Here is a 23,393-nt window from a genome sequence, read left to right as displayed (position 1 = left end):
GAGCATGTTTCTGAGCTTTTACCACACTCACAAGGGCTAGAAACTTACTGATACTTTTTTGAGGTGAGATTTTTCACATGCTCACATGATTCCTGGAACAGGTCTTCAAGAAAAATACCAAATCCAATAAATCTCAGGATAAAATCAGGAGATTTCACAGCGTTGTGCCTCTGACATGCCTCATGTACTGGAGACTTCAGGAGGGAAGGTATAGCAGCCCTCAAAGCTGTCTCCAGGCCTGCCAGGGACTCTCCTCTACTATCTGTGTACTAAAAGGAGGTTGCCATTCCCACACCAGCTGAACAGCACAAAGGGAACAAACAGGGGGAGAGAATCTGCTCCATTGTGTCCAAACCTGCTCAGGAGCCAGAGAACAGAACCCAAGAAGGGTTTTGCTGTGTTATTAAATTTATAATCTCTATAGTGAAAAAGATTAATTTTATTCCCACTTTCCTTCAGATAACTCTTAAAGCACTTCCTCATGCAAAAGTACTGGAATTAACATAACATTATTGAGATGCTATAAACACCAGCAGAATGAAGAACTGTGCTTTCAGAAGTAACCATGCAAGAAATCCTTAATGTTAAATCACTTATATTAAGATGGATTCACATTTATATTTAAGCTTTTGACACCTATTCCCAGAAAAGCTGAAGCAGGAAAAGAAATGATCAAGTATCTGTCAATTCAGAAGGTGTTTTTTAAAACAAGAAAGTATTTGCATATCACAGCATTTTAAAAGGCAAAGAGTAACAGCTTAGGAAACAAACAGAGATGTATAATATAAGGTGTGAGAGTGTTTTACATGTTTAAAGCATCAAGGGAGAATTTTGTTTTTTTTAAGCAGAACATGTGATTATTAGTCACACTGATAGATGAAACCTATTTATTGAAGGTCAGCTCTCAAAAACTTTGCAGTGATAAAATGAAAATTCTGGGCTAGGTTGTGGCCTCTGGAATTCTGCCTGTCTCAAGAAACCCTGACATACAGTGTTTTCAATGCTTTACCAAGATTTATGGAACATTTTTTCTGACTGACGTGGTATTGTGGGCTGAACCCTCCTGAGCTTTGGCCTGTGAATCAGAGTGAACATTCAGATTGCTCATGTGAATTATTTCTAAGTAAACATTTTGTGTCTCTAGTCTCTTTTCAGTCACAGTAAAAATCAGCACTTGAATGTGGAAATTCACCACTGTGCAGCAGGCTAGCACAGGGAGGCATTTGCCCCCCTAAATCCCATTTAAGTCCTCAAAGTAAAGTTTAGGTGGGTGTTCAGTGGTGATTAGGCTCTGGGCTGGTCCTGTGTGCAGGAGTGAATTTCAGCCTGTGTGTGAATAGCAGAGAAAGTTTCCCATCTAAAGCTGATCTGTTTATGCCAGCTTTTCGCATGTACTTCCTGTAGGTGAAATATTACTTGTTTGAGCAACATTGTAATTGAATTGCACTGAGTAACAAAGCAATGTAAACCAGTCTGATTTGGTCTTCACTTACAAAAACAGCAAATGGGAGGAGCGAGAATATGTGAGAGTGTTCGTAGAAGTTGGATTTAGGTGGTCCATAAGTATTGTACTGGCCCCCTTCATAGGGGTGAATTTTATCCTGTGGGAGTAGAAATTTTAGGGAATAAAAAATAACATTATTACCGTAAACCACTGGTACCTAGTGTGATACTCTGTAGCCCTCTTGTAGCAGGGAACTTGGAGGGAGGATCACAGGTTGCAGGAGGGAAGAGTTTGATGGAGGCACCAGGAAGTCAGTCTGTTTGCATATGGCTTTAAGGCTAGCTGCAGTGGCAGCATCTCTGTAAATAGTTCCCTTAATAAAGACCCAATTTAGTTTTAGAAACATGGAGTCTCTCACGTTATTACCCAGTACGTGGTAAATGAAACACACCTTTGGAGGGGCTGGGCCACATACAGAGGTTGATGATCCTGCTCATGACTTGGCAAACCTGGCTGTATTTTTTAGCTCAGGCACTAGAGACTTATGCTTTAAGAGCAAGCGGTCCCAGGTTTAATTCCCCACTGCCAACAACCTACCCAAAGACATGACCTGTCACCATAGTGAAAAAGAAAAAGGACAGATTTTCAAAAGAGTTTAGCGCCCACAACCTGGGGTAGATTTCAAAAGGAACTCAGTTCCCATTTATGCACCTGAATGAAGGGATCAGATTTTGAAACACACAAACCTACCCATTCATTGACAGAACAGTGAGAGTGCTGGATGCTCTGAGCTTATTTTGAAATCTGCCTGCTTCATTTAGCTTCCTGAGTGGGAGTTAAGCAATTTGGAAACCTGGCCATATATTGAGGTGTGTCTAAGTGGGAGCTGTTGTGTGCTAAACTGTTTTAAAAATCTGTCCTCCTCGAGCTTTATTTAAGTGATTGATAATTAGATCTCTCTGCAGAAACTATTTTCAGTACAGACAGACAGTCAGTACAGTACAGACAGACCTCCTGCTCACAAACAGAGAAGAGTTGATCGGGGAAGTAAGGGTGAACGGCAACAAGGGCAGCAGTGATCATGACATGGTAGAGTTCAGAACCCTGGTCAAAGGAAGGAAGGAGAGAAGCAGAACGCAAACCCTGGATTTCAGAAAAGCGGATTTAAGCTCCCTTAGAGAAATCATGGGCAGGATTCCCTGGGAAGCTGAACTGAAGGGGATGGGTGTCCAGGAGAGCTGGCAGTTTTTTAAAGAAACCATGCTAAGAGCACAGGAAAATACCATACCGATGTGCAGAAAGAACAGCAAGCGTAGAAAGTGCCCAGCATGGCTTAACAGGGAACTAAGTGGTGAGCTGAAGCAAAAGAAGGAAGCTTACAAAAAATGGAAGCTTGGACAGATGACTGGGGAGGCATATAAGATTATTGCTCGGGCCTGCAGGGATAGAATCAGAAAGGCCAAAGGGCAATTTGAGTTGAAACTAGCAAGGGATGTGAAGGATAATAGGAAGGGGTTTTACAAGTATGTAAGCAACAAGAAGAGGACTAGGGATGGTGTAGGTCCCTTACTCAATGAGGCAGGTATCCTAGTGGTGGAAGATATGGAAAAGGCTGAAGTACTCAATTCCTTCTTCACTTCAGTCTTTACGGGCAGGATCAACTCCCAGACTACTACACTGGGGAACGCAGAGAGGAGAGGAGGAGAGCAGCCCACTGTGATAGAGGGTCAGGTTAGGGACTACTTAAAGACGTTAGACGTGCACAAGTCTATGGGACCGGACGAACTGCATCCGAGGGTGCTGAGGGAGTTAGCTGATGTGATTGCAGAGCCGTTGACCATTATCTTTGAAAATTCATGGCGAACAGGAGAGGTCCCAGAGGACTGGAAGAAAGCAAATATAGTACCTATCTTTAAGAAAGGGAAAAAGGAAGATCCAGGGAACTACAGACCAATCAGTCTCACCTCAATCCCTGGAAAAATCATGGAGCAGGTGCTGAAGGAATCCATCCTGAAACACTTAGAGGAAAACAAGGTGATCAGAAGCAGTCAGCATGGATTCACCAAGGGTAAATCATGCCTGACCAACCTGATTGCTTTCTACGATGAGATGACTGGACTTGTGGATGGGGGCAAAGCTGTTGATGTTGTATACCTTGACTTTAGTAAGGCTTTTGACACGGTTTCCCACAGCATTCTCATCAGCAAACTAAGGAAGTATGGGTTGGAGGAATGGACTGTGAAGTGGATAGAAAACTGGTTGAATCAACGGGTTCAGCGGGTAGGTATCAATGGCACACTCTCTAGTTGGCAACCAGTAACAAGTGGTGTGCCCCAGGGGTCTGTCTTAGGGCCCGTTCTATTCAATGTCTTCATTAATGATCTTGATGATGGGATAGATTGCACATTAAGTAAATTTGCAGATGACACCAAGTTGGGGGGAGTGGTGGACACGCTGGAGGGCAGGGATAGGATTCAGGGAGACTTAGACAAATTGGAGAAGTGGGCCACAAGAAACCTCATGAAGTTCAACAAGGACAAGTGCAAAGTCCTGCACTTAGGACAGAAAAACCCCATGCACTGCTACAGGCTGGGGACTGTTTGGCTAAGTAGCAGTGCTGAAGAAAAGGATCTTGGGGTTACGGTAGATGGAAAGTTGAACATGAGCCTACAGTGTGCTCTTGTAGCCAAAAAGGCTAATAGCATACTGGGCTGTATTAGTCGGAGTGTTGCCAGCAGATCGAGGGATGTGATTATTCCCCTCTATTCGGCACTGGTGAGGCCGCATCTGGAATATTGTGTCCAGTTTTGGGCGCCACACTACAAAAAGGACGTGGAACAATTGGAGAGAGTCCAGCGGAGGGCAACAAAAATGATTAGAGGACTGGAGCACATGACTTATGAAGAGAGACTGAAGGAACTGGGCTTATTTAGCCTGCAGAAGAGAAGACTAAGGGGGGATTTGATAGCAACCTTCAACTACTTGAAGGGATGCTCCAAGGAGGAGGGAGCTAGGCTGTTCTCAGTGGTGACGGAGGACGGAACAAGGAGCAATGGTTTGAAGTTGCAGTTGCGGAAGTCGAGGCTGGATATTAGAAAAAACTTTCTGACTAGGAGAGTGGTGAAGTATTGGAATGGGTTACCTAGGGAGGTGATAGAATCTCCATCTTTAGAGCTATTTAAAGTCCGGCTAGACCGCACCCTGGCTGGGATTATTTAGGGAAAAAGGTCCTGCCTTTAGCAGGGGGTTGGACTAGATGACCTCGTGAGGTCCCTTCCAACCTTTTGATTCTATGATTCTATGAATTTTTAAAAAATCTGACTTTCCTGATTGGGCTACAATATTTATTACATTCACAAGGCCATTGGATAACGCGAGATACCTTATACCTGAAAAGCAAATACCAAGTTATTATTGGCACAAAAATAAATTAGCCAAGGAGGAGTACACTAGGTTTACTTTCATTGCCATTCAGCATTACTGCTGTCGCATGAAGCAGATAAAAAAATACATAAATATCAGAAGAGAAGATGTAAGGATAGATGTGAGAAGAAATAGGAAATTTCAGCACCTATAGATTTTCTCTTTTTCTCCAATAATTCCCCACTCAGAAGCAATACCTCTGTAACCTTATATTGCTTTAACAAACAAGGTGGTAAATTTAGCCAGACACCCACTCTTAGGAAAGTGGTAATTAATTGGAAAATATTTGAACTGTGCTTTGAAAATGTAGGTCTGAATTTTGCAAACTCTGTCCACTAATGTGGACTAATTTAATCACATAATTACTGTATTTCTGGACCTTGACATACAGTTCCCAATTTGCATGCATTATAAGCGTATATTGGGAATACAGTTGTGTGCATAAAACAACTGTGCACGTGCTTTTGAAAATTTGGACCGTAAATCACATATAGGTTTTATTTATTGTTGCTGTTTGCCTCAAAAATGCCCAATTACTTTAGAGCCTCTTTGTAAATATATTCTACTCTTGTTTATAAACTCTCACAACAATAACTTGTGCTGCCAGGTTCTTGGAAAAGGTATCTGTCATGCCAGTCTGCCTCTTGATGGAGATAGCCACATGTAATAACTGTAATTTCATTCAGGTCACAGATTCCTTTGTTTTTGGTCATGTAACTTGCCAGCTCAGTGTTATTGATTTGTGTTAAGAAAAGGGGTCATAAAATAGAAAAACTCTCCACTTAAATCCTTGTTTCAAAAACATGTAGTGATTTTTGGACAGAAAATTGTTCTGTTTTTTTTTCAAAATAGTTTGTACATAGAGCATGCCAGGAGATCTGATTTTCTGATATCCCCTTACTTTACAAGTAACTTCAACATGATCCAAAAAGACTCTGTTTTGTTATATTTTTAATCACTTATTAAAATAATACATAAGATCTATGATATTTTTACCGGGATGGAAATACAAAGTTTGTTTGCAGTGTTGTTGTAGCCATGTTGGTTCCAAGATATAAGAGGCAAGGTAGATGAGATAATATCTTTTACTGGACCAACTTCTTTTGGTGGAAGATGCACGCTTTTGAGCTCCACAGAGCATTTCTTCAGGTCTGGGGAAGGTAATCAGAGTGTCCGAGTTAAACACAAGTTGGGACAGATTGTTAAGCTTAAGGAGTAATGCAGATTGTAGGTGGCCACTTGAAGTTAAGTGGGAAATTGAGGGCTAGATTGTTATTGAGGGTTTGAAGCAGGCAGTATGATGTGTTACAAATTATTGTCATGATCCATAAAGCCAGTGTCCCTGTTGTGTCACTGGAACCCCTATGGGGTATAATCAAACAGATCCCATATTTGATGGGGACCACATACTGAAATAAATCTTTCCCATGCCCCCTATTCTAGCCTTCACTCAACACCTTAGCCTTGCCAGGCTCATCATCAGAAGCCAGCTCCTCATAGACCAAGACACACCAATTCAAAGCTAGACCCTGCCAGAACTTCAGATGCAGAACCTGCAGACATGCTTCACTGCTATGATGATCAATACCCTCCACAACATACCTTTCAAGATTCATGGGTTCCTACACATGCCTCTCACAACATGTGGAGTATGTCATCCAGTGCACCAAATGCCCCCATAACAACTGTGTGGATTAAACCAGGCAATCAATACTCTTTCAAATTAGCTTGCATAGAAAAATGATAATCGACAAAAACACTCTATCACCCATGGATGAAAGCTTTTCACAAAGTGATCACTCCATATCTGATCTTTCAATACTCATGCTTAGAGGAAACCTGTTCAACACCCTCAAAATGCGAGCCTGCGAACTTAAATTCATAACTCTGCTAGACACCAAAACCCTGAACCATGGATTTCCTTCCCCAGACCTGATGAAGAGCTCTGTGTAGCTTGAAAGCTTGTACCTTTCACCAACAGAATATAAAGTGAGCCATATTAAGCCTAAGAAAGCATCTAGAATTGGTATAATATGCAATATGAAACATTTCACATTTTCAGAATGAAGCTGATGGGAAGTGATAGTTTATCCTATTACAGATGCAAATGGTCTCACCCCTTTGCAGACAACCAAGCTATGCACCACTTAAATCCTCCTAAACCCTCAAAGTAGGGTTTACAATGGGACTTCAATGATATAATCGGCCTTGTGCTGGCCCTCTACACAGTACAGAAATTCAGATATAGGCAAATCACTTAGGCATATGCTTAACTTTAAGCACGTTAGTAGTCCCATTGAAGCCAGTGGAAGTGGATCCAAACCTAAGGCCTCAGGTTTTACAAACCACATGCTCCTCTATTTTGTCTGTCTGTAGGTTTAATACAACGTGAAGTTCCAACCAGAGTGCTGTAGCATTTTCCATTTGTTAGAAACTTTCTTTAGTAGTTCAGACAACACACGTTTCCTTATCTACTCTAGACTCAGTGGACTAGATCCTCAGCTGTTGGAAATCAGTGTCCCCTATTGATTTTCAGCAGAGCTTTATACCAGCAGTTTGCTTCTCACCCTATGTCCCTGATTGACAGCTACATCCAAGACCGGTCTTTTTTTTATTCCCTGGGTCTCTCACTATCTGCCATTAGGACATGCTTCAAGCCTCATTGACTGTAGCTGCTGTATGGTGTTTTTGACTGGGTTTGCATCCCCTACCCTTGTTTTTGTATCCATTGCACTTTTGTTTTCTCTCTTCCTCTTCCTAGCTTGAGAATACTCTCTCTGTGGGTGGGGTCGTTTGACTGCGCACTGTCAAATTTGTTGAGCTTGTGCAGCATTTTTTTCATTGTCCAGCTTCGTATTGTATTTAGTTGGCTTGTTCTCTGTTTTTATTTTTCCTTCCTTTAATATTCTGTGTTTGGGTTTTGTTTGTGTGATTTATACAATGGGTAGATGTTTCACAAGAGGCACCTTATTAAATAAATAAACTGTACTATCAGTCTGGTGTTATCAAGAGAGGTTCTTTTGGTATCTCAAATGAATGGCAGGTTCTGAGCTCTATATTACAAAAAGAAAAGCAAAATAATGAAGTATCAAAACTTTTTAAAATGATACTTTCTGGTCCCTTATCTAGTATTCTGTCAGATGATTTTTCTCAAGAAATGTTCTTCAAAACAACTTTTGGTTTAATAAATAAACAAACAAATAAACCAGGAATTAAAGATAATGGGAGTTTTGCAGGTTTAGGCCTAATGTGAATTTATACCATCTAGATTTTCAGCCTAGCATGGAGCTAGTGTGACCTTATCCAAGGTCTGGTTCCTTCTTGGAGTTCAAAGTAAAGTTTGTATTAACAGTGTGATGAATTTCTGAATTGCTTTTGACACAGAAACCAAACTGCCTTTGTAGTCTCCTACCTGGAGGCAAGACAGAAAGACAAGAGCAGTGAGTGGCTCTGACAGTCCCAGGTTGTTCCAATGGATAAACCTGTAAGTGGTAGCCTCTAAGCCCAACAGCTATTGAAAGAGTCACGTTGCAAACAAGGTAAAATAGAAAACTGCAACTTAAAAAAAAAAGAAAGAGAGAGAGAACCCACGAATGAGGAATGTTTTATCTCCCTGTTCTTTCATGGAAAGTAAGGAACATTTTTCTTCTGCTACATTACTGAGGCACTGAAGCCTTTATAATAGTGTGCAACAGCTATGCCATCAAATAAGAAATGCTTTAAATTGCTTTCTTCACATCTCGCTGCAGTGATGAACATTGGAAGTGGTGTCACCATTTTAAATGCAGACACTGTTGAACTGTGGTCTTTAATATGGACTTCCATCTGATTTTTCTAATTTTTGTGAAATCTGATTACTTTAAAATCTCCCTCCCTACAATCCTCCTTTTCCCACTCTCTCCATTGCTTAAACCTCATTAAAAAGATAATTCAGCACAGGGGCGTAGCCAAGGGTGAGCCTGGGTGGCCTGCGGCCCACTCACTTAGCATCCAGGCCCACCTAAATCTGAGCAGGGGTGTAGTGCAGCCCAGAGCATCACTCGGGCACCTGAAATCCAAGACGGAGCTATGTGCCTGCCCTTCAGAAAGCTACGCTCCAGCAGCTCTGCCCTGCCATTTTCTGAGCCGCCCCATGCGTGTGCTCAGCTCGGCAGGTGAAGCCTTGTGTCTGGAGGCACCAGGGCTAGGAAGAGAGAGTGACATCAGGGGAGAAGCTGAGCTAACACAAAATAAACGAGAAGTCCTTGTGGCACCTTAGAGACTAACAAATTTATTTGGACATAAGCTTTCATGGGCTAGATGATGAAGTGGGTTTTAGTCCATGAAAGCTAAGGTGTCAGAAGGACTCCTCAGTTTTTTTGCTGATAAGATTAACACCGCTACCACTGAAACTGGAACTAACACAGTCTGTCATTGCCCATCCACCCAAAAGTTGGAGCCCACCCAAATTTCCACCCCTAGCTATGCCACTAAGTCAGCAAATGAGCATTGGGATGTATATAAAACTAATATCGGTCATGTAAATGCTTTCTCTCTTTATTATTTAGTTTGAGAGAGAGAGAGAGATAAATAATAAATAAAGAGAGAGCACATTCATTCATAATGACACTGTGCTTCTATTCTACAGCACCTTAGGATCTCAGAGCGTTTTACAAACATTAATGGACTATGCCTGGGAGGAAGGCACTATTATCCCTATAAATGGGAAACCTTAGGCTTAACCATAGTTTCCTGGCGCACAGTCCTGTGCCTTGACCAATTCCTCCCTGGTAAGTTTTTATACAAAAACAGGAGGCCTCATCCCAGGCAGTATGAATTAACATGGCCCCACTGCTGCCTCCAACATGGGTTCAGTTACAGTGGGCCAGCGAAAGCTGGTTTGTGATGTCAGTCAGCGAGTTAACACCTGTCTTTGAAAGCCCCCAGAGTAAGGCTAAGGCTGAAATTCTGGTCTCCATTTTACACCAGAAAGGAAGAAACAAGCAGGGAAGTTCCATTACTGCAACAATATCTGAACAATGAGAAGGAAACCAAATCAACCTAATCCTCACTAGAAACTTTCAGTTTTCTTAGGTTGAAATAACTACTTGTAACATCAGAGGATGGAAACAAAACAGGGTTTCAGCTCGTTTTCACCACAAAAACATCATACCTACATGCACTTTAACATGCCAGCAGCTCTAGCAATGTTCGTCTCCCCATTCATTTCTCTGCATTGGCTTCCCTCACTTTCCTTGTCCTGACCATCTAAGCCCTGCACATACTAGTTCCTGTGTAACACTCTGCCTCTATCTTTCACTCACCTCAGTCTCCCCTTTACTTCCCCAAGTCACTCAATTAGTTGCCTTGTGTCTTGGTTTTTCTTCCATGTAGCTTCATATGCCTTGAGCCCACTGAGCACAATTCAGCATGCCTCCATCTTTTCCTTCTTGTCATCCCTCCTCAAAATGCACCTTCCCCAAATGACCTATACATTCCAGTATCTTTCCCACCACAGTACAGATGTGTGAGCCAAAGAATGGCAGCGTGATGTGCTTAGAGATTGTGGCTTAATGCTTAGCTTCACCTTTCAGTCACACTGGATCACTTCCTCTTTTTTTTCACGTCATTTATACTGCACACACTTCATGCCAGGGAGCTGGTTTTCATACCTGTCTCTAGCCTGGTTTGGATACTGTTAGTACTGTATTGATCAATAACAATACATCTTGCAGTTCCAAATGGAAACTTATCACTGAATGCAACTCTAAAGTTTAGGAGTTTTATCTCGGTTAAACTGAGTTAAACTGAGTAGATGATTCTTGTGGTGTTTTGTACACATACAAGGTGAGGGCCAATTTCTGTACTAGTCAATATAGGTTCTTATACCAACTTCATCACCATAGAATATCAGTGATTTCCAGGAGTTTGTTCAGTGACAGACATCTGATATTCACAGTTCGTTCTTTAAAGGTGGTTCTTTAAATTAACCAAACTGTTTGGTGCACCCAAAAAGTTTAGGTTTGGTTTAACTCGAGTTTGCAGAAAGCATTGAATCGGTTCATTTTTATTCATTAATGTTAATCTACTCCTCCGTGATCACCCATGACTGTTGTGAGTATTAATAAAGGAAACAGATCAGTGCTTGGTGGAAATTCAGTTCTAAATGATTCCCAGTAAGGATGGGACTGAAAGCACATTGCTAATGAAAAATAGCACAGGTAAAACAATAACCAGTACGTGATTTGTTACATTACACTTTCTGTCCTTGTTAAAATCCCCCTTACCAGGAATGTTAGCTTTTTCTTGAATTGCTTTTTCATATGTAGCATGCTTTCCCCACTGACCTTGCTGAGTTGGCTAAGCATAAATTTGTCATTTTTCTGGCAAAATTTTTGTGTCCTATATCTTTTTTTTCCTACTGCTTTAATTCTGCCCTTCCCTTGATTAAGAAGAAATGGGCATCTTAGGCTGACATTAATTCTACCATCAAAAGAGTAAATTAAAAAGCTCCTTTTTCTAGGCTGCTTTATACAAATGTCACTATACATTTTTAAATACGCTTTGGGTTCCCATGCTCCAGTCTTTTGAAATGAAAACCAACTCAAACTTCCTTATGCTGCATTTCATTGATAATGGGTCACTTACAAGAGTGAACTGAAGAAAACACGTATACACAGAACAGTTCTGTGTGGAACACTCTTTGCTACTCACATACATTGTGAAATGCTTTAGTTCTATTGTAGGGGAAATGTTGGATTAAGAATAACACATTTTAAGTTCTTTCCTCATGTCACTGTCACTTCAGTAGGGGTCCGGTTCTGAAATCCTTACTTAATTTGGCTTGAGTAGGGGACAAATGAGAACTTAGTAAGAATGCCAAGGTTTGACTATTCACCCATGATCCTCACATAGAGGTGACCATCTGTGACTGTATCTTCCCCTTTGCATGTGGGTCAGAAGACTGCATATGCGAAACGAGTAGGAAGATGGAGGTCTGGGCCACAGCTCATCCCATGGTTTTCCATAAGAGAGAGCAGTTTCCCCCTTCCCCGTTATCAAAAGTGAAGTGATTATAAAAATATTATTTACTCTTCCATGTTTATGCTATGTGTTTCCTTTTTATTTTTCATTTGTGTTGGACAGTGAAAACTTTTATTTATAGTCATTTCACTTTCTGCTTCTCATGAAATAACATGTGGTGGCAACATTTAGGTTTCAAACCCTGCAGCAGAATGATTGACTCCCAATTGTGATTGAGTTTCACTTCTGTTCAAGTGTGTAATTAAAATATTTCTTCTAATCCTAGGTTTAATAAAACCAATTTATCAGAGCTGGTTGGAAAATTGAGGGAGAAGAGGTTCCCTGTGGAAAATTTCAACAAATGTTAAATGTTTTATTTTCAGCAAAACTTCCACTGGAAAAACTTCACCTTTCTGTCGAAAAAATGTCAGTTTTCAGTAGCCAAAAACTGCTAAAAAACTGAAGAAAATATTCTATTTTCAGCCAAAAAAAGGCACTTTCTGACAAGGTGAAAATATTAAAAAACCAGACACTTGCAAAACCTTTTTGCTTGGTCAACTACCACATTTTTCATAAAAATAAAAAGTTTTGAAGGTATATTTTGCCGAACGCTGTGACTGACATTTTGAATCCAAATAACTCTTGGCATTCCTTTAAGCTACAAATATGTGGGGTGGAATAACTCAAGACATATTAAATGGTATTTTTGTCTTTTTTTTTTCTCTTCCAGAAAGTTCAGCAGTACACAGTCATCATTCAGGCTACAGATATGGAAGGAAATCTTAACTATGGTCTCTCAAACACAGCAACTGCAATCATTATGGTGACAGATGTGAATGACAACCCACCAGAATTCACTGCCAGCACTGTGAGTATCAATGCATCAGCACAATGATCCATGCACACACAATGTGTTTGTAACTCATGGACATTTGATATCCCTCGTTTCTGTTTGCTGGTTTGGCAGACAGAATAAAAACTTGATAAGGTTTCAAGTTGGGTGAAGAGGTGGGAGAGAGCGAGCGAGAGAGAGAGATATTCCTGAACTAGCAATGCTGTTTGGCTACTAGTTTCACTGAGATACCGAAGAAACTAAAAGAATGTGGCAAGGATAGTTTCTACTGTCACTAAGGAGCTTGCAGTGGTGTCACAGCAAGTGGTTGTAGACACATAAGACTTATTACATATGAGCTAAACCCTGAACTATATTTTGTAGCTTGGATTGAATTTCAAAAGAAGAAATAAATAGTCTGATTGGTAACACTTAGTCATCCATGAGTATTTCACTGATAACTGTAACAGATGTCTTTGTTGTGCAGGCAGTAAATGCATTAAACCATAGTGCATCTGTTTTTAATTAGCTCAAAATCCTTCATATACTAGTGCAATATGTGTTTATCCGATTCTGCTCCAAGACCGTTGGTCTAACTTCTTTGAGTGGGAAAAATAAAGAGATTGCAGTGGACAAGGTAGTGTAAGGAACTGGGGGCGGGAGGGTGGGAAATAAAAAGGTAATAAAATAATTTAATTGATCTCTTTACCAAAAATAAATGCAGGAGTTAAAGATACATCAGAATCTTAGAAAAGTGAAGTATTCTGAATGTGCGTAAAGATGTCATGCTGAAATAATGATAGATAATGAATTTTTAGCTTTCGGTTGTTTACATTAGTAATAAGGTCAGCTGTTAAGAAAAGCAAAATTTCAGTCGCAAAGGAAAAATAAGTCTCAAAATGCAACCAAAGCTCTAAAAAATCATCTTGAGCATCCTACTTGAACATCACTGTAGATATGGGAATATAGTCCAAAGAGATGGAACAGTGCCTTTTCTTCAGCACCACTGAAAGCCAGAATTGTCCTGTGTATCATGTCCCTGAGTGCTGTTGTAGGTATATGAAGTGGGTTCGTATTACCTCTGTATAATACTGAATGATACTATTCTATGCGGTACATCAATATTTGTTAGCACAGAGCTGAACTCTGGCCTCAGTTACACCCATGAAACTCTGCTGAACTCACTGAGCTTCTACAGGTGTAATTGAAAGCACAATTTGGCTCATGATTCCAGACCTGCAAGGTGCTGAGTGTTTCAGAGAAGGTGCTATGTCCCTTCATCTTCCACTGATGTTAGAGAAGAGAGCATTTCAGAGGCACCTGATGAAACTCAACATTTGCCATGGAAGTAACTCAGCTTTCAGTATCTGAGGTTGTTAGCCTAGAGTGCACACAGTATGGCTCAACATAGGGGGTGTGTCATGATGTTTGTCATGGGAATACATTCAATGGGATATTTTCCATTTAGTATATTAAAGAATGTATTTCAGCATATGACACATGCAGTTCTAGTAGAACCATAGAAAGCAGAGCTGGATCTTGGGTTATCTAATCCATTCTCCTGCCAATGTAGGATTGCTTCCTCCTATACAATTTGTAGAGTCTTATCCAGTCTGGTTTTCAATATCCCAAGCAATGAGTCTTTCCACTACAAAAATATATGTGCCCCAGTATGCTTTGTGGGAACCTTATGCTGCCAGGTAAATACTTCTTCCACCTTAATTTGAGTGAAAAAGTGCTGACATCTAGTGGCCAAGTTGTTTAAGCACAGATGTGAATGTCTTAGAGACTGCTAAACTGGAATTAATTTGCAAAATGGACACCATTAAATTAGGCTTGAATAAAGACTGGGAGTGGATGGGTCATTATACAAAGTAAAACTGTTTCCCCATGTTTCTTTCCCCCCCATGCTGTTCCTCACAACTTCTTGTCAACTGCTGCAAATTGAGCATTTTGATCACCACTACAAAAAGTTTTTTTCTCTCCTGCTGGTAATAGCTCGCTTTAACTGATCACTCTCGTTAGAGTGTGTATGGTAACACCCATTGGTTCATGTTCTCTGTGTGTGTATATACATATCTTCCTTCTGTATATATATATATATCTTTCTACTGTATTTTCCACTGCATGCATCCAATGAAGTGGGGTTTTAGCTCACAAAAGCTTATGCTCAAATAAATTTGTTAGTCTCTAAGGTGCCACAAGTACTCTTGTTCTTTTTGCAGATACAGGCTAACACGGCTGCGACTCTGAAACCAGAAAAACTGGTACTTGTCTCCAAATAAAGTTAATAGAGGAAATTTAAAGTGGCTGGTAACTCCTTGGCACTAACATTAACCATGTTATGAGTAACCATATGGCTCTGTTACAGTTTTCTGGAGGAAACCGTGTATTTATATTGTGAGACTTGTGAGATAAAGCAGCATATGTTAAAAATCCAGAACTAAATTTGACAGAGGGGAGCTCATGGAAAATTGCATTCAGGTAAATTCTGGGTATTTAAAGTCTCAGCATGTATCAGATCCAGAAGGGATAAAAGCTACTAAGACAATTATCCATAGAATCAGGTTAAATGGATCAGAAAATTCTACTCTTCCCCTAAGCAGGAATGATTTGTACCATCATTTCTCTAATTTCAATCACTGGAGAAAGAGTTTTGCAAGGGCAAAAAGGGCCCTTTATACAGTACCAAGTGGGACTGTGCATAATTCAAATCTGAGGATATTTTATAGTGATATTACCTCATGATTCTCTAGTAAATGTGATCTTTAATATTGTATCCTCCTGGGTATAGTAAAGATCCCATTACTGGTGGGTAGAAAAATGCCATCTGATCTTTACCTTTGGCTGCCACAGGTAAAATCATCAATCCGATAATTCTCATTAAACCTGAAGTGAACTGCTTTGCTTCCGCCGCCAACTCTGAAATGTATTCTTATGCCTCCCTTGTGCTTTAAACAAAAAAAAGTTCCACTAAATCCACAGCTTTTTTAAGGGTAAGAAAGCATACTATGCCTTTTAAAAGATAGTTCTGCACTAAAATATAATCAAAAACAAAATAGGCTGAACGATTGAAATGGTGGTTTGCTCTTGGAAAGTTGCCAGATGAGAGGAAATCAAGGATGATATTCAGCGCAGAAACATACAAAAGCACAGCCTATAGTGTTCCTAAATTACCTGTCATTCAAACTGGGTGGTTTTAGTCTTAATAGTTTCTGGCTATAAATGTAGCCCAGGAGGATGCTGCAACATGCTGGTGTTACAGCTCATGTGTTCAGCAGCAGGAATTAATGTTACTATGTAAAATTTAACAACTGGAAAGGAGGAGAAAATCAACCACAGTGGTGGTCAAAAAGCAGGCAAATTGTCTGCTTGTAAGATGGATTTTACTATAAATATATATCAGATGAAGTTTTAGACCCAAGTGACAGATTTATGCATGTCAGAGATACACACCAAGGCCCAAAAAGGTTATATTATATTATGATCAAAAAAGGTTTTGGTTAAAGAGCACCAAAAAAAAAAGTCACAGCTGCACCGTCATAGAAGCTTTGTCCTAAATGTGGAATGAAAGCGTAGTAGTAAAGTCAGGCAAGAGCGGTTTAAAACTATAAAGTGGAAATGGTATGATAAAACCCAGAAACGATTGGTTTCTAAGTTAATACCGGACCAAGGTATTTATCATATCCCTTAATATATCACCTGGAAGACAAAGGCGAGGGTCTGTAGAATGATGAGAAAAAAAGAACCTTGCCTTCTCTTGTAAAGGGCTCTGAAGCCATATGGGAGGCTGATTTGCCATCTCCAGGAGAAACAAACTCTTTAACTAGCATATTCGTAATTGTTGGGGACAGCCAACCCTTCCTGCTTCTCTTGTATCTTATCTCGCATTGTGGCAGCAGAAAGCAGCTGGCAGTGGGTGTGCATCATGTTGAATTCTTCTGCATTTTAGAACAGCCAGATCTACACTGAAATAATAGGCACCTCGTGCAACTATTGATCTTCTTAGCTATAATTGACCCAAGGCATTACTGGGTAACTAAGTTTTTAGTGCTCTGAAGCTGTGCAGTACCATGAGCTGCTGAAAACTCTTCTGACCAAGGGATGGATATTTGCAATCCATTCTTTTTTTACAGTGTTTTTCATGTGAATTTAGTGCTTGCGGAAAGTTAACAGAATTAGGGATTAAAGTTTTCTGTCTGCAAAAGATGTAAGGGAACAGCACTGGCTGTTGTAACGTTCTCCATGTTGCCTGAACAATGTGCATCACCCAGTCCTGGATGGTTCCCTACTAGAGATCAGAGGGGTTTTTTTAATCTTCTTGCTCAGTCAGTCTTTGCCCCTTCTGCTTGGAGTGCCAACAAAAGTAGCAATTAGACCCAATTCTAGTACTGGTTTTTGTGATATGGATAGCTGTCTATTGGGAGCCATTGGTCAGATCCTCAGCTGGAATAAATTGTCTTAGCTTCACTGAAATCAACTGAACAAGACTGCAAAGGTACAGTAGGGAGTTTTACCAGGACAATTGACACGAAGACGGTTGCAGTAAACTGAGATATTGCAATCAATATACAGTATAAGCTCAGTTATCCAAACTTCCTGTTATCTATAGCAAGGTCATATTCCCTGAGATATTTTAATTATATGGAAAATTCCCTATATTATGCCAGACCTTTATTATCCCCACTTATCCAGTATCCTTCATGATCAGAAACGTTAGAATTGTAGCACATTTCCACAGAACCTTAACTATGCCTCTGGCCAGACTCTCCTCTCAGATACAGGAGGTGCATTGAATCATGTCACAGAAATTAGCATTGATTCTGGGAATGATAAATTGATGAGTGCTGTGTTTCTGAATTGGGATTTGGGAGCACAATGTTGGCTAGTCCCAGGTGATCCTTATGTATGTAAGTCACTGAAATGGTTGGATTTTCGAAGACAACGCTATTTGCCCACTGAAAAACTGGATTTAATTGCAATGCAGTGTATAACTACATACTGGACAGTATGCCTTTCTGCTGTTCTACTCATGACACAGTTAATAGCCATCCAAAGGTTTCCACTTTAAGTAAGTAAATGCTTAATCAGAGAGGAGGAGAAGTAAAGGGAGTTCCATGCCCACACTCCACTCACATGAAGTCTATTTTTATCATATTCAATCAGGAACAATCAGGCACAAAGTGGAAATGCAGATGAATTTGCATGATCAGACTTCTGTGACTTAAATGTTAATTAAAAGTTATTTTAAATTTGCCTACTGTGCAGAACTTGTTTTTATAGTAGCCCATGGAAGGAAAATATTATTTAGCAAGGCTGAAGTGCTCGTGATTAGCAGAGCTGTGGATTCTTGGGAAAACTTACCTTGCAATCAAGATGTCCTTTAGGAGGAAAAAATAGAGAGAGAGAGAAACTGGGCTATTCGAGTTTTCTAAGCTCCTGAGTCTTAGGAGGTCTTATTTAAAGCTACTTTAAAATGTACCCTTTGGCACTGCTTTACGAAGCTGCTGTTCCAGTGCTGAATCCAAAGCAGAAAGCATATTTGAAGGGGATGCCTCTGGAACAATTATCCTGTCAGTGCTCGCTCTCTGATCATAGCCCTGATTATAATTTGAGGGGGCTGCCCACACACCAAATCGGCCTGTCTCCTGCACAGGTGTGCAGAAAAGAAAAGGGAATGGGCACAAAGAACTTCTCCCACTTTGCATGCCCAGCTTAAGCACTGTTCACAGTGGGAATCCTTTTACTCGGGGAACACAAGGACTGTTATAAGGGCTTATCTACACAAGGAAGTTATTCTGGAATAAGGTAGGATGTGAATTCAAAGCGGAAAGAGCTGTTCTGGAATAACACCAACAAGCCCTCAGGTAAGTACGATGAACATGTCAATCCTCTGCAAAAGAGGCAGGACAGAGAGCAGGGCCTGGCCCAATCCCACTCTGCTTTGAGCAGAAGAGTTGGCTAGCTGGAGAAGGGAATGCATACATATTCATTACCAGTGCACTGAAACATCTCATTGGAAAAAAGCAGTATCTGGCAGTTCTGCCAAATTGACTGGATGATTTTTCACATGGATATTTAATTAATGGCTTCAGATTGGAATCATATCGGGCTGCTAAGTAATATTATGTTAGGAACCTGTTTTTCACACTTGGCTGAAGCAGTCGGATCAATCAAATGTCAAGTATGACTGATGGCAAAAAGAAACATCTGAATCAAACAGGCAGCCATGTGGTCTGTTAAGATAGAGAACGGTGAATCCACAGACCCACCTTTTGTTTTTGCCTCTGCTACTGACTCACTGTGTGACCTTGGTCTAGTTAGTTAATATGAGTGCCTGAGTTCCCCATTTGTAAAATAGGATAATGACACTTACCTAACTCCGAAGTGATGGTTCAGGACACTGACTGGTGCATCTCATGCTAAAGAGCAGTCTGCCCCAGACTGGGATGGTAGAAAACAGTTGTGTCCATACTTGGAAAAGATTTAGGGCCTAGATATTCAGAACAACGTGCCTTATTTGCTTGTGCTTATACCATGACTGCATGTGCAATTGTAGTGCAGCCCTCTATGTGGCCATTTGCATATGCATTCACCATGATTGCATGTCAACTGCTCAGAAAATGTAGGACTAAATTTGGGGATCGATTTTAAAATAATAATAAATATTAATAATTTATATCACCGAAGTGGCACCACCACAGCTTAGAAACAGTTATCATAAGAGACAAAAATGAAGATAGAGGTGAACAGCACAGATCAAAACTGTCATCATGAAGAAATCTACATTATTGCACTGATTTATAGATAAAAGCTAACAAGGGAGTTCTATAAGTTTCTGCCAATGAGATTTATTATTAAAAATCGATTGCGTTTTCATGGAAAATCCCAGCTGATTATAGTCTTCAACTCATTTTTCACTCAAAATGAAGTTGGAACAAAGTACACTGTAAAGTGTATGCAGTCACGGAGCTGTTCTCTTATAACCTGTATTCAAGTGAACCCAGTATGCCCAGGTGGTTAGGCTACTACCGGAATGTGTTCTTAATCTCCTGCACATTTCAATTAAATATACAAACAATGAGGTCTAGAAATTGCAAATCAGGTTAGTTCTTCTGACTAAGAATTCAGTGCTTTTAAAAAGAAATGGTCTTTCTGCCCTTAATTATATTCCAGGTGCCCCTGAAAACCTTTGTCATAAATAATTAATTAGAGCAAGGCTGTTGGTCCAGAAGTAACAGCAGCAAAAGGCGAGAGTGGACTCTTATCTGACATACAGCCTCTCCTGGGCAACTTTGGACTAATGCCAATAGGATATCTTTATTGTCCTTTAAATCCAGGTCTGCACAATAGCTTTCATATTGGCACACTGGCTTTTGGGGAGACAGTTAGAGATGGACCCTATCAGGGTTCCCTCCCTACTCTGAACTCTGGGGTACAGATGTGGGGACTCACATGAAAGACCCCCTAAATTTATTTCTACCAGGTTAGGTTAAAAACTTCCCAAGGCACAAATTCCTTTCCTTGTCCTTGGACGGTATTCCTGCCACCACCAAGTGATTTAAACAGACATTCAAGGGGGCCACTTGGAGCCCTATCTCCCCCAAAATATCCCCCCAAGCCCCTTCACTCCCTTTCCTGGGGGGCTTGAGAATAATATACAAACCGATGGGTTAACAAAGTGAGCACATACCAAATGCCTGGTTTTTAAGACACTGAAAATCAATCAGGTTCTTAAAAGAATAATTTTATATATATAAAAAAGTAGAAGAATCACACCTGCAAAATCAGGATGGAAGATAACTTTACAGGGTAAATAAAAAGATTTAAAATACAGAGGATTCCCCTCTAGGCTCAACTTCAAAGTTACAAAAACAGGAATAACCCTCCCTCTTAGCATAGGGAAAATTCACAAGCTAAAACAAAAGATAATCTAACACATTTCCTTGCTATTACTTACAATTTCTGTAATTTTTAGATATATCAATTCGGGATCTTGTTAGGAGCTGGGTTACCTGTTTGGTCTCTCTCTTTGTCCCAAGAGGGAACCAACAAAAAGGGCACAAACAAAACCTTTCTCCCCCTCCCCCAAATTTGAAAGTATCTTCTTTCCCCATTGGTCCTTCTGGTCAGGTGCCAACTAGGTTAATTGAATGGATTAACCCCTTACAGAAAAGTGATTCTGTACCTCTGGCCAGGAGCGATTTACGTTACTGCATACATAAAGGTTGTTACCCTTCCCTTTATATTTATGACAGACCCAAACCAAAACCCCAGGTCTGACCACCAAAACTTTGGAAATCTGAAGCATACACTGATCTGACCTGCACTGATGTTCCCACCTTCTTGTAGAATGAACACTACTCCATAAATCAACACAAATTTTGGAACTTGGGTTCACTTCCTCTGACACCCTTAGGAAAGCATTTAGTTTGTCTAGGCAAGGCCTCACCCACCTCAGACTGTGGTTACTGAGCATAGGGTTCATGGGCAGAAACCCAGAGTAATGCAGGGGCCTGGGTTCCCCTACTGGCCACTGGGGAAGTGGCACAGATTTGGAAATGGAGCAGCAGACTGCCAGAGACTGCAGATAGTTTGTCCATGAGATTTTGATAGCCCAGAAAGGAAGGAATATAGAGACCTGGCCAGAGGGCTGAGTCACAAAGAGGAATCACCCCAAGTTAAGAGAGAGAGAGAGACCAAGGGGTGAGCAGCTGAAGAAGGGGGTGTCAGACTGGGGCAGCGCTAATCCCCAGATGTAGCCACAAGGTGGTGCCACAGCTGTGAGTGCCTCCAAACTAATTAAAGTGATATAAGTGTAATGATCCCATTATACACGCACGCAAACATCTGGTCTCTCTGATATATTTTCCTTACAAATAAAAGCCTTTACTTGAAATCTAAATTCAGTGCCTTTTGGCTTCGTTATTTGTTTTTAGTATATTTATTGACCAATTATTCCTAAATTAGGTATCCAAGGTATTAAAAACTGGCTGCCATTTTGCTCCAGGAGCACTGATTCCTCACCGCTATACTGAGCTTAGGTTACTAAGAGACAGTTCAAGGCTCTATTTAACCTGATTCTGCCCTGTATCAAATTAGAATCAGATAGTCTGTTCCCTGTAAATGGGTCAGTCACACAGCAAAACCATCAAATGTAATCTTGAGATTGGGCAGGGGGGTGAGATAATTTTATTTCTTTTCATTTATACCTGCTCTGTGGTTAAAAGAAGAATTAAAATGAGGTCATTAAACTTTCCTTGGAGACAAACCCCAGACCTCAGTGGTAATATGATTAATCAAATGTAAAAGTGAAGCTACCCTCAATGAATATAACTCATTTTTATAAAATATCTAATTACTGTAACGTAGTCTGCTGCAGAAAAGAAAAGGGGAAAGAAATTAATTGCAATAACAATTCAGGAAGATAAAGTTTTTCTAAATTAGGTCTATGCAAGAAGCTAAATTGAGTTGATTAAGTAATTTTGGTTTCAGGAACACCCTTGATGGAAGTTGTTAATAATGAATTTTTCAGACCTTGGAGTTGTAAATTGCCAAAGACCATTTGAAATATGGAAATAACAAATTTTATTACAAATTTCAATTCCCTGTTGCACCCCTTCTCTCTCACCCCCCAAAAAAGGCAGTAAAAATGCTTGCTTGATCACTCTTAAATTGGACCCATGTATTTCATGGTTTAAAATCAAGAATAATGCAACCATCTCTTTCTACACTAGAAAGCACAGTTTTGGCCAATTAGAATTACAATGCCAGACAAGAGGTAGAGCCCATGGCACTATTCATTCCCTGCTTCACAACACATAAGTGGTCGAAATCCAAAAATTATAACATAACCTCAGTGAATGGATACATCATAAGTAGGTGCTCAGCCGTAGTTTACAATACTAAGAGCTTTTCTGCCCTCTCAGTGCCTGTATCTAATTCCCATTAATGGGAATGAACTGCATGCACGTACCCTAGTAACACACAATAATCTGTTGGGGATGTTTGATATTCTAGCATGATGTTTTTTGTTGGCTCATGCAGCATATTCAATATTATCAACTTGCTCACTAAAGCTGTATATTGAAGTGATCATACACATTCTGTATAGTATAGTATCACCACATCAGCACTCACATTATCTTGTCATAGACCATTTGTCATGAGCTATTTCATTTGCAACATCTGGCTGTGTTACATCTCCTACTGTGATAGCTCATTTAATAGTATCACATCACAATTTTCCTTCTCCATTTAATATATATATGGGGTCTGGAGTAAGAAACCATAAAACCATGCCCTTGTAATATGCATTATGTAATAATGTGGATGAAATGTCCAGAGTATAAAAAAGATGCCAGTGCCAAAGTGCAATGAGATGTAACATTACCAATTGTTGCCAACAAAATGTCCACAATTAAATTAAATGATCGCCACCCTTGAGGCAAAACACCAGTGTTCTCCATCCAACTGATGTGTATCAACTAGATACCACTACCACAGCCCGTGGTGCACAGCCAGCTCCAGGCACCAGCATCCCAAGCAGGTGCTTGGGTGGCAATCTGCAAGGAGCGGCAGTCCCTGTATTTTTGCCCCTAAGCAGCGCGTGAATTACCGCCGCGGATGGCGGGAGCAGTCCATGTGCCTTTAGGGTGGCATGCGTGTTTCCGCGGCAGCGGCGATTCGGTG

The 23,393-nt window shown here is 40.4% G+C and overlaps 1 protein-coding gene across 2 annotated transcripts in view; it reads left to right on the top strand.

Annotated features, from left to right (window-relative positions):
• CDH4 (cadherin 4) overlaps nt 1–23,393 on the top strand; it is a 706,159-nt gene that overhangs the window by 615,204 nt on the left and 67,562 nt on the right. For both annotated transcript variants that reach the window (XM_032802286.2, XM_032802285.2), the window contains exon 8: nt 12,600–12,737. In XM_032802286.2, coding sequence (XP_032658177.1) covers nt 12,600–12,737 — 138 coding nt within the window. The remainder of the gene's footprint in view (nt 1–12,599; nt 12,738–23,393) is intronic.

This window comes from Chelonoidis abingdonii, chromosome 14 (genome assembly GCF_003597395.2).
Source record: "Chelonoidis abingdonii isolate Lonesome George chromosome 14, CheloAbing_2.0, whole genome shotgun sequence".
NCBI classification, from domain to species: Eukaryota; Metazoa; Chordata; order Testudines; family Testudinidae; genus Chelonoidis; species Chelonoidis abingdonii.
The sequence above is the reverse complement of the archived record's forward strand: the minus strand, read 5'-3'. Positions and strand labels throughout refer to the sequence as shown.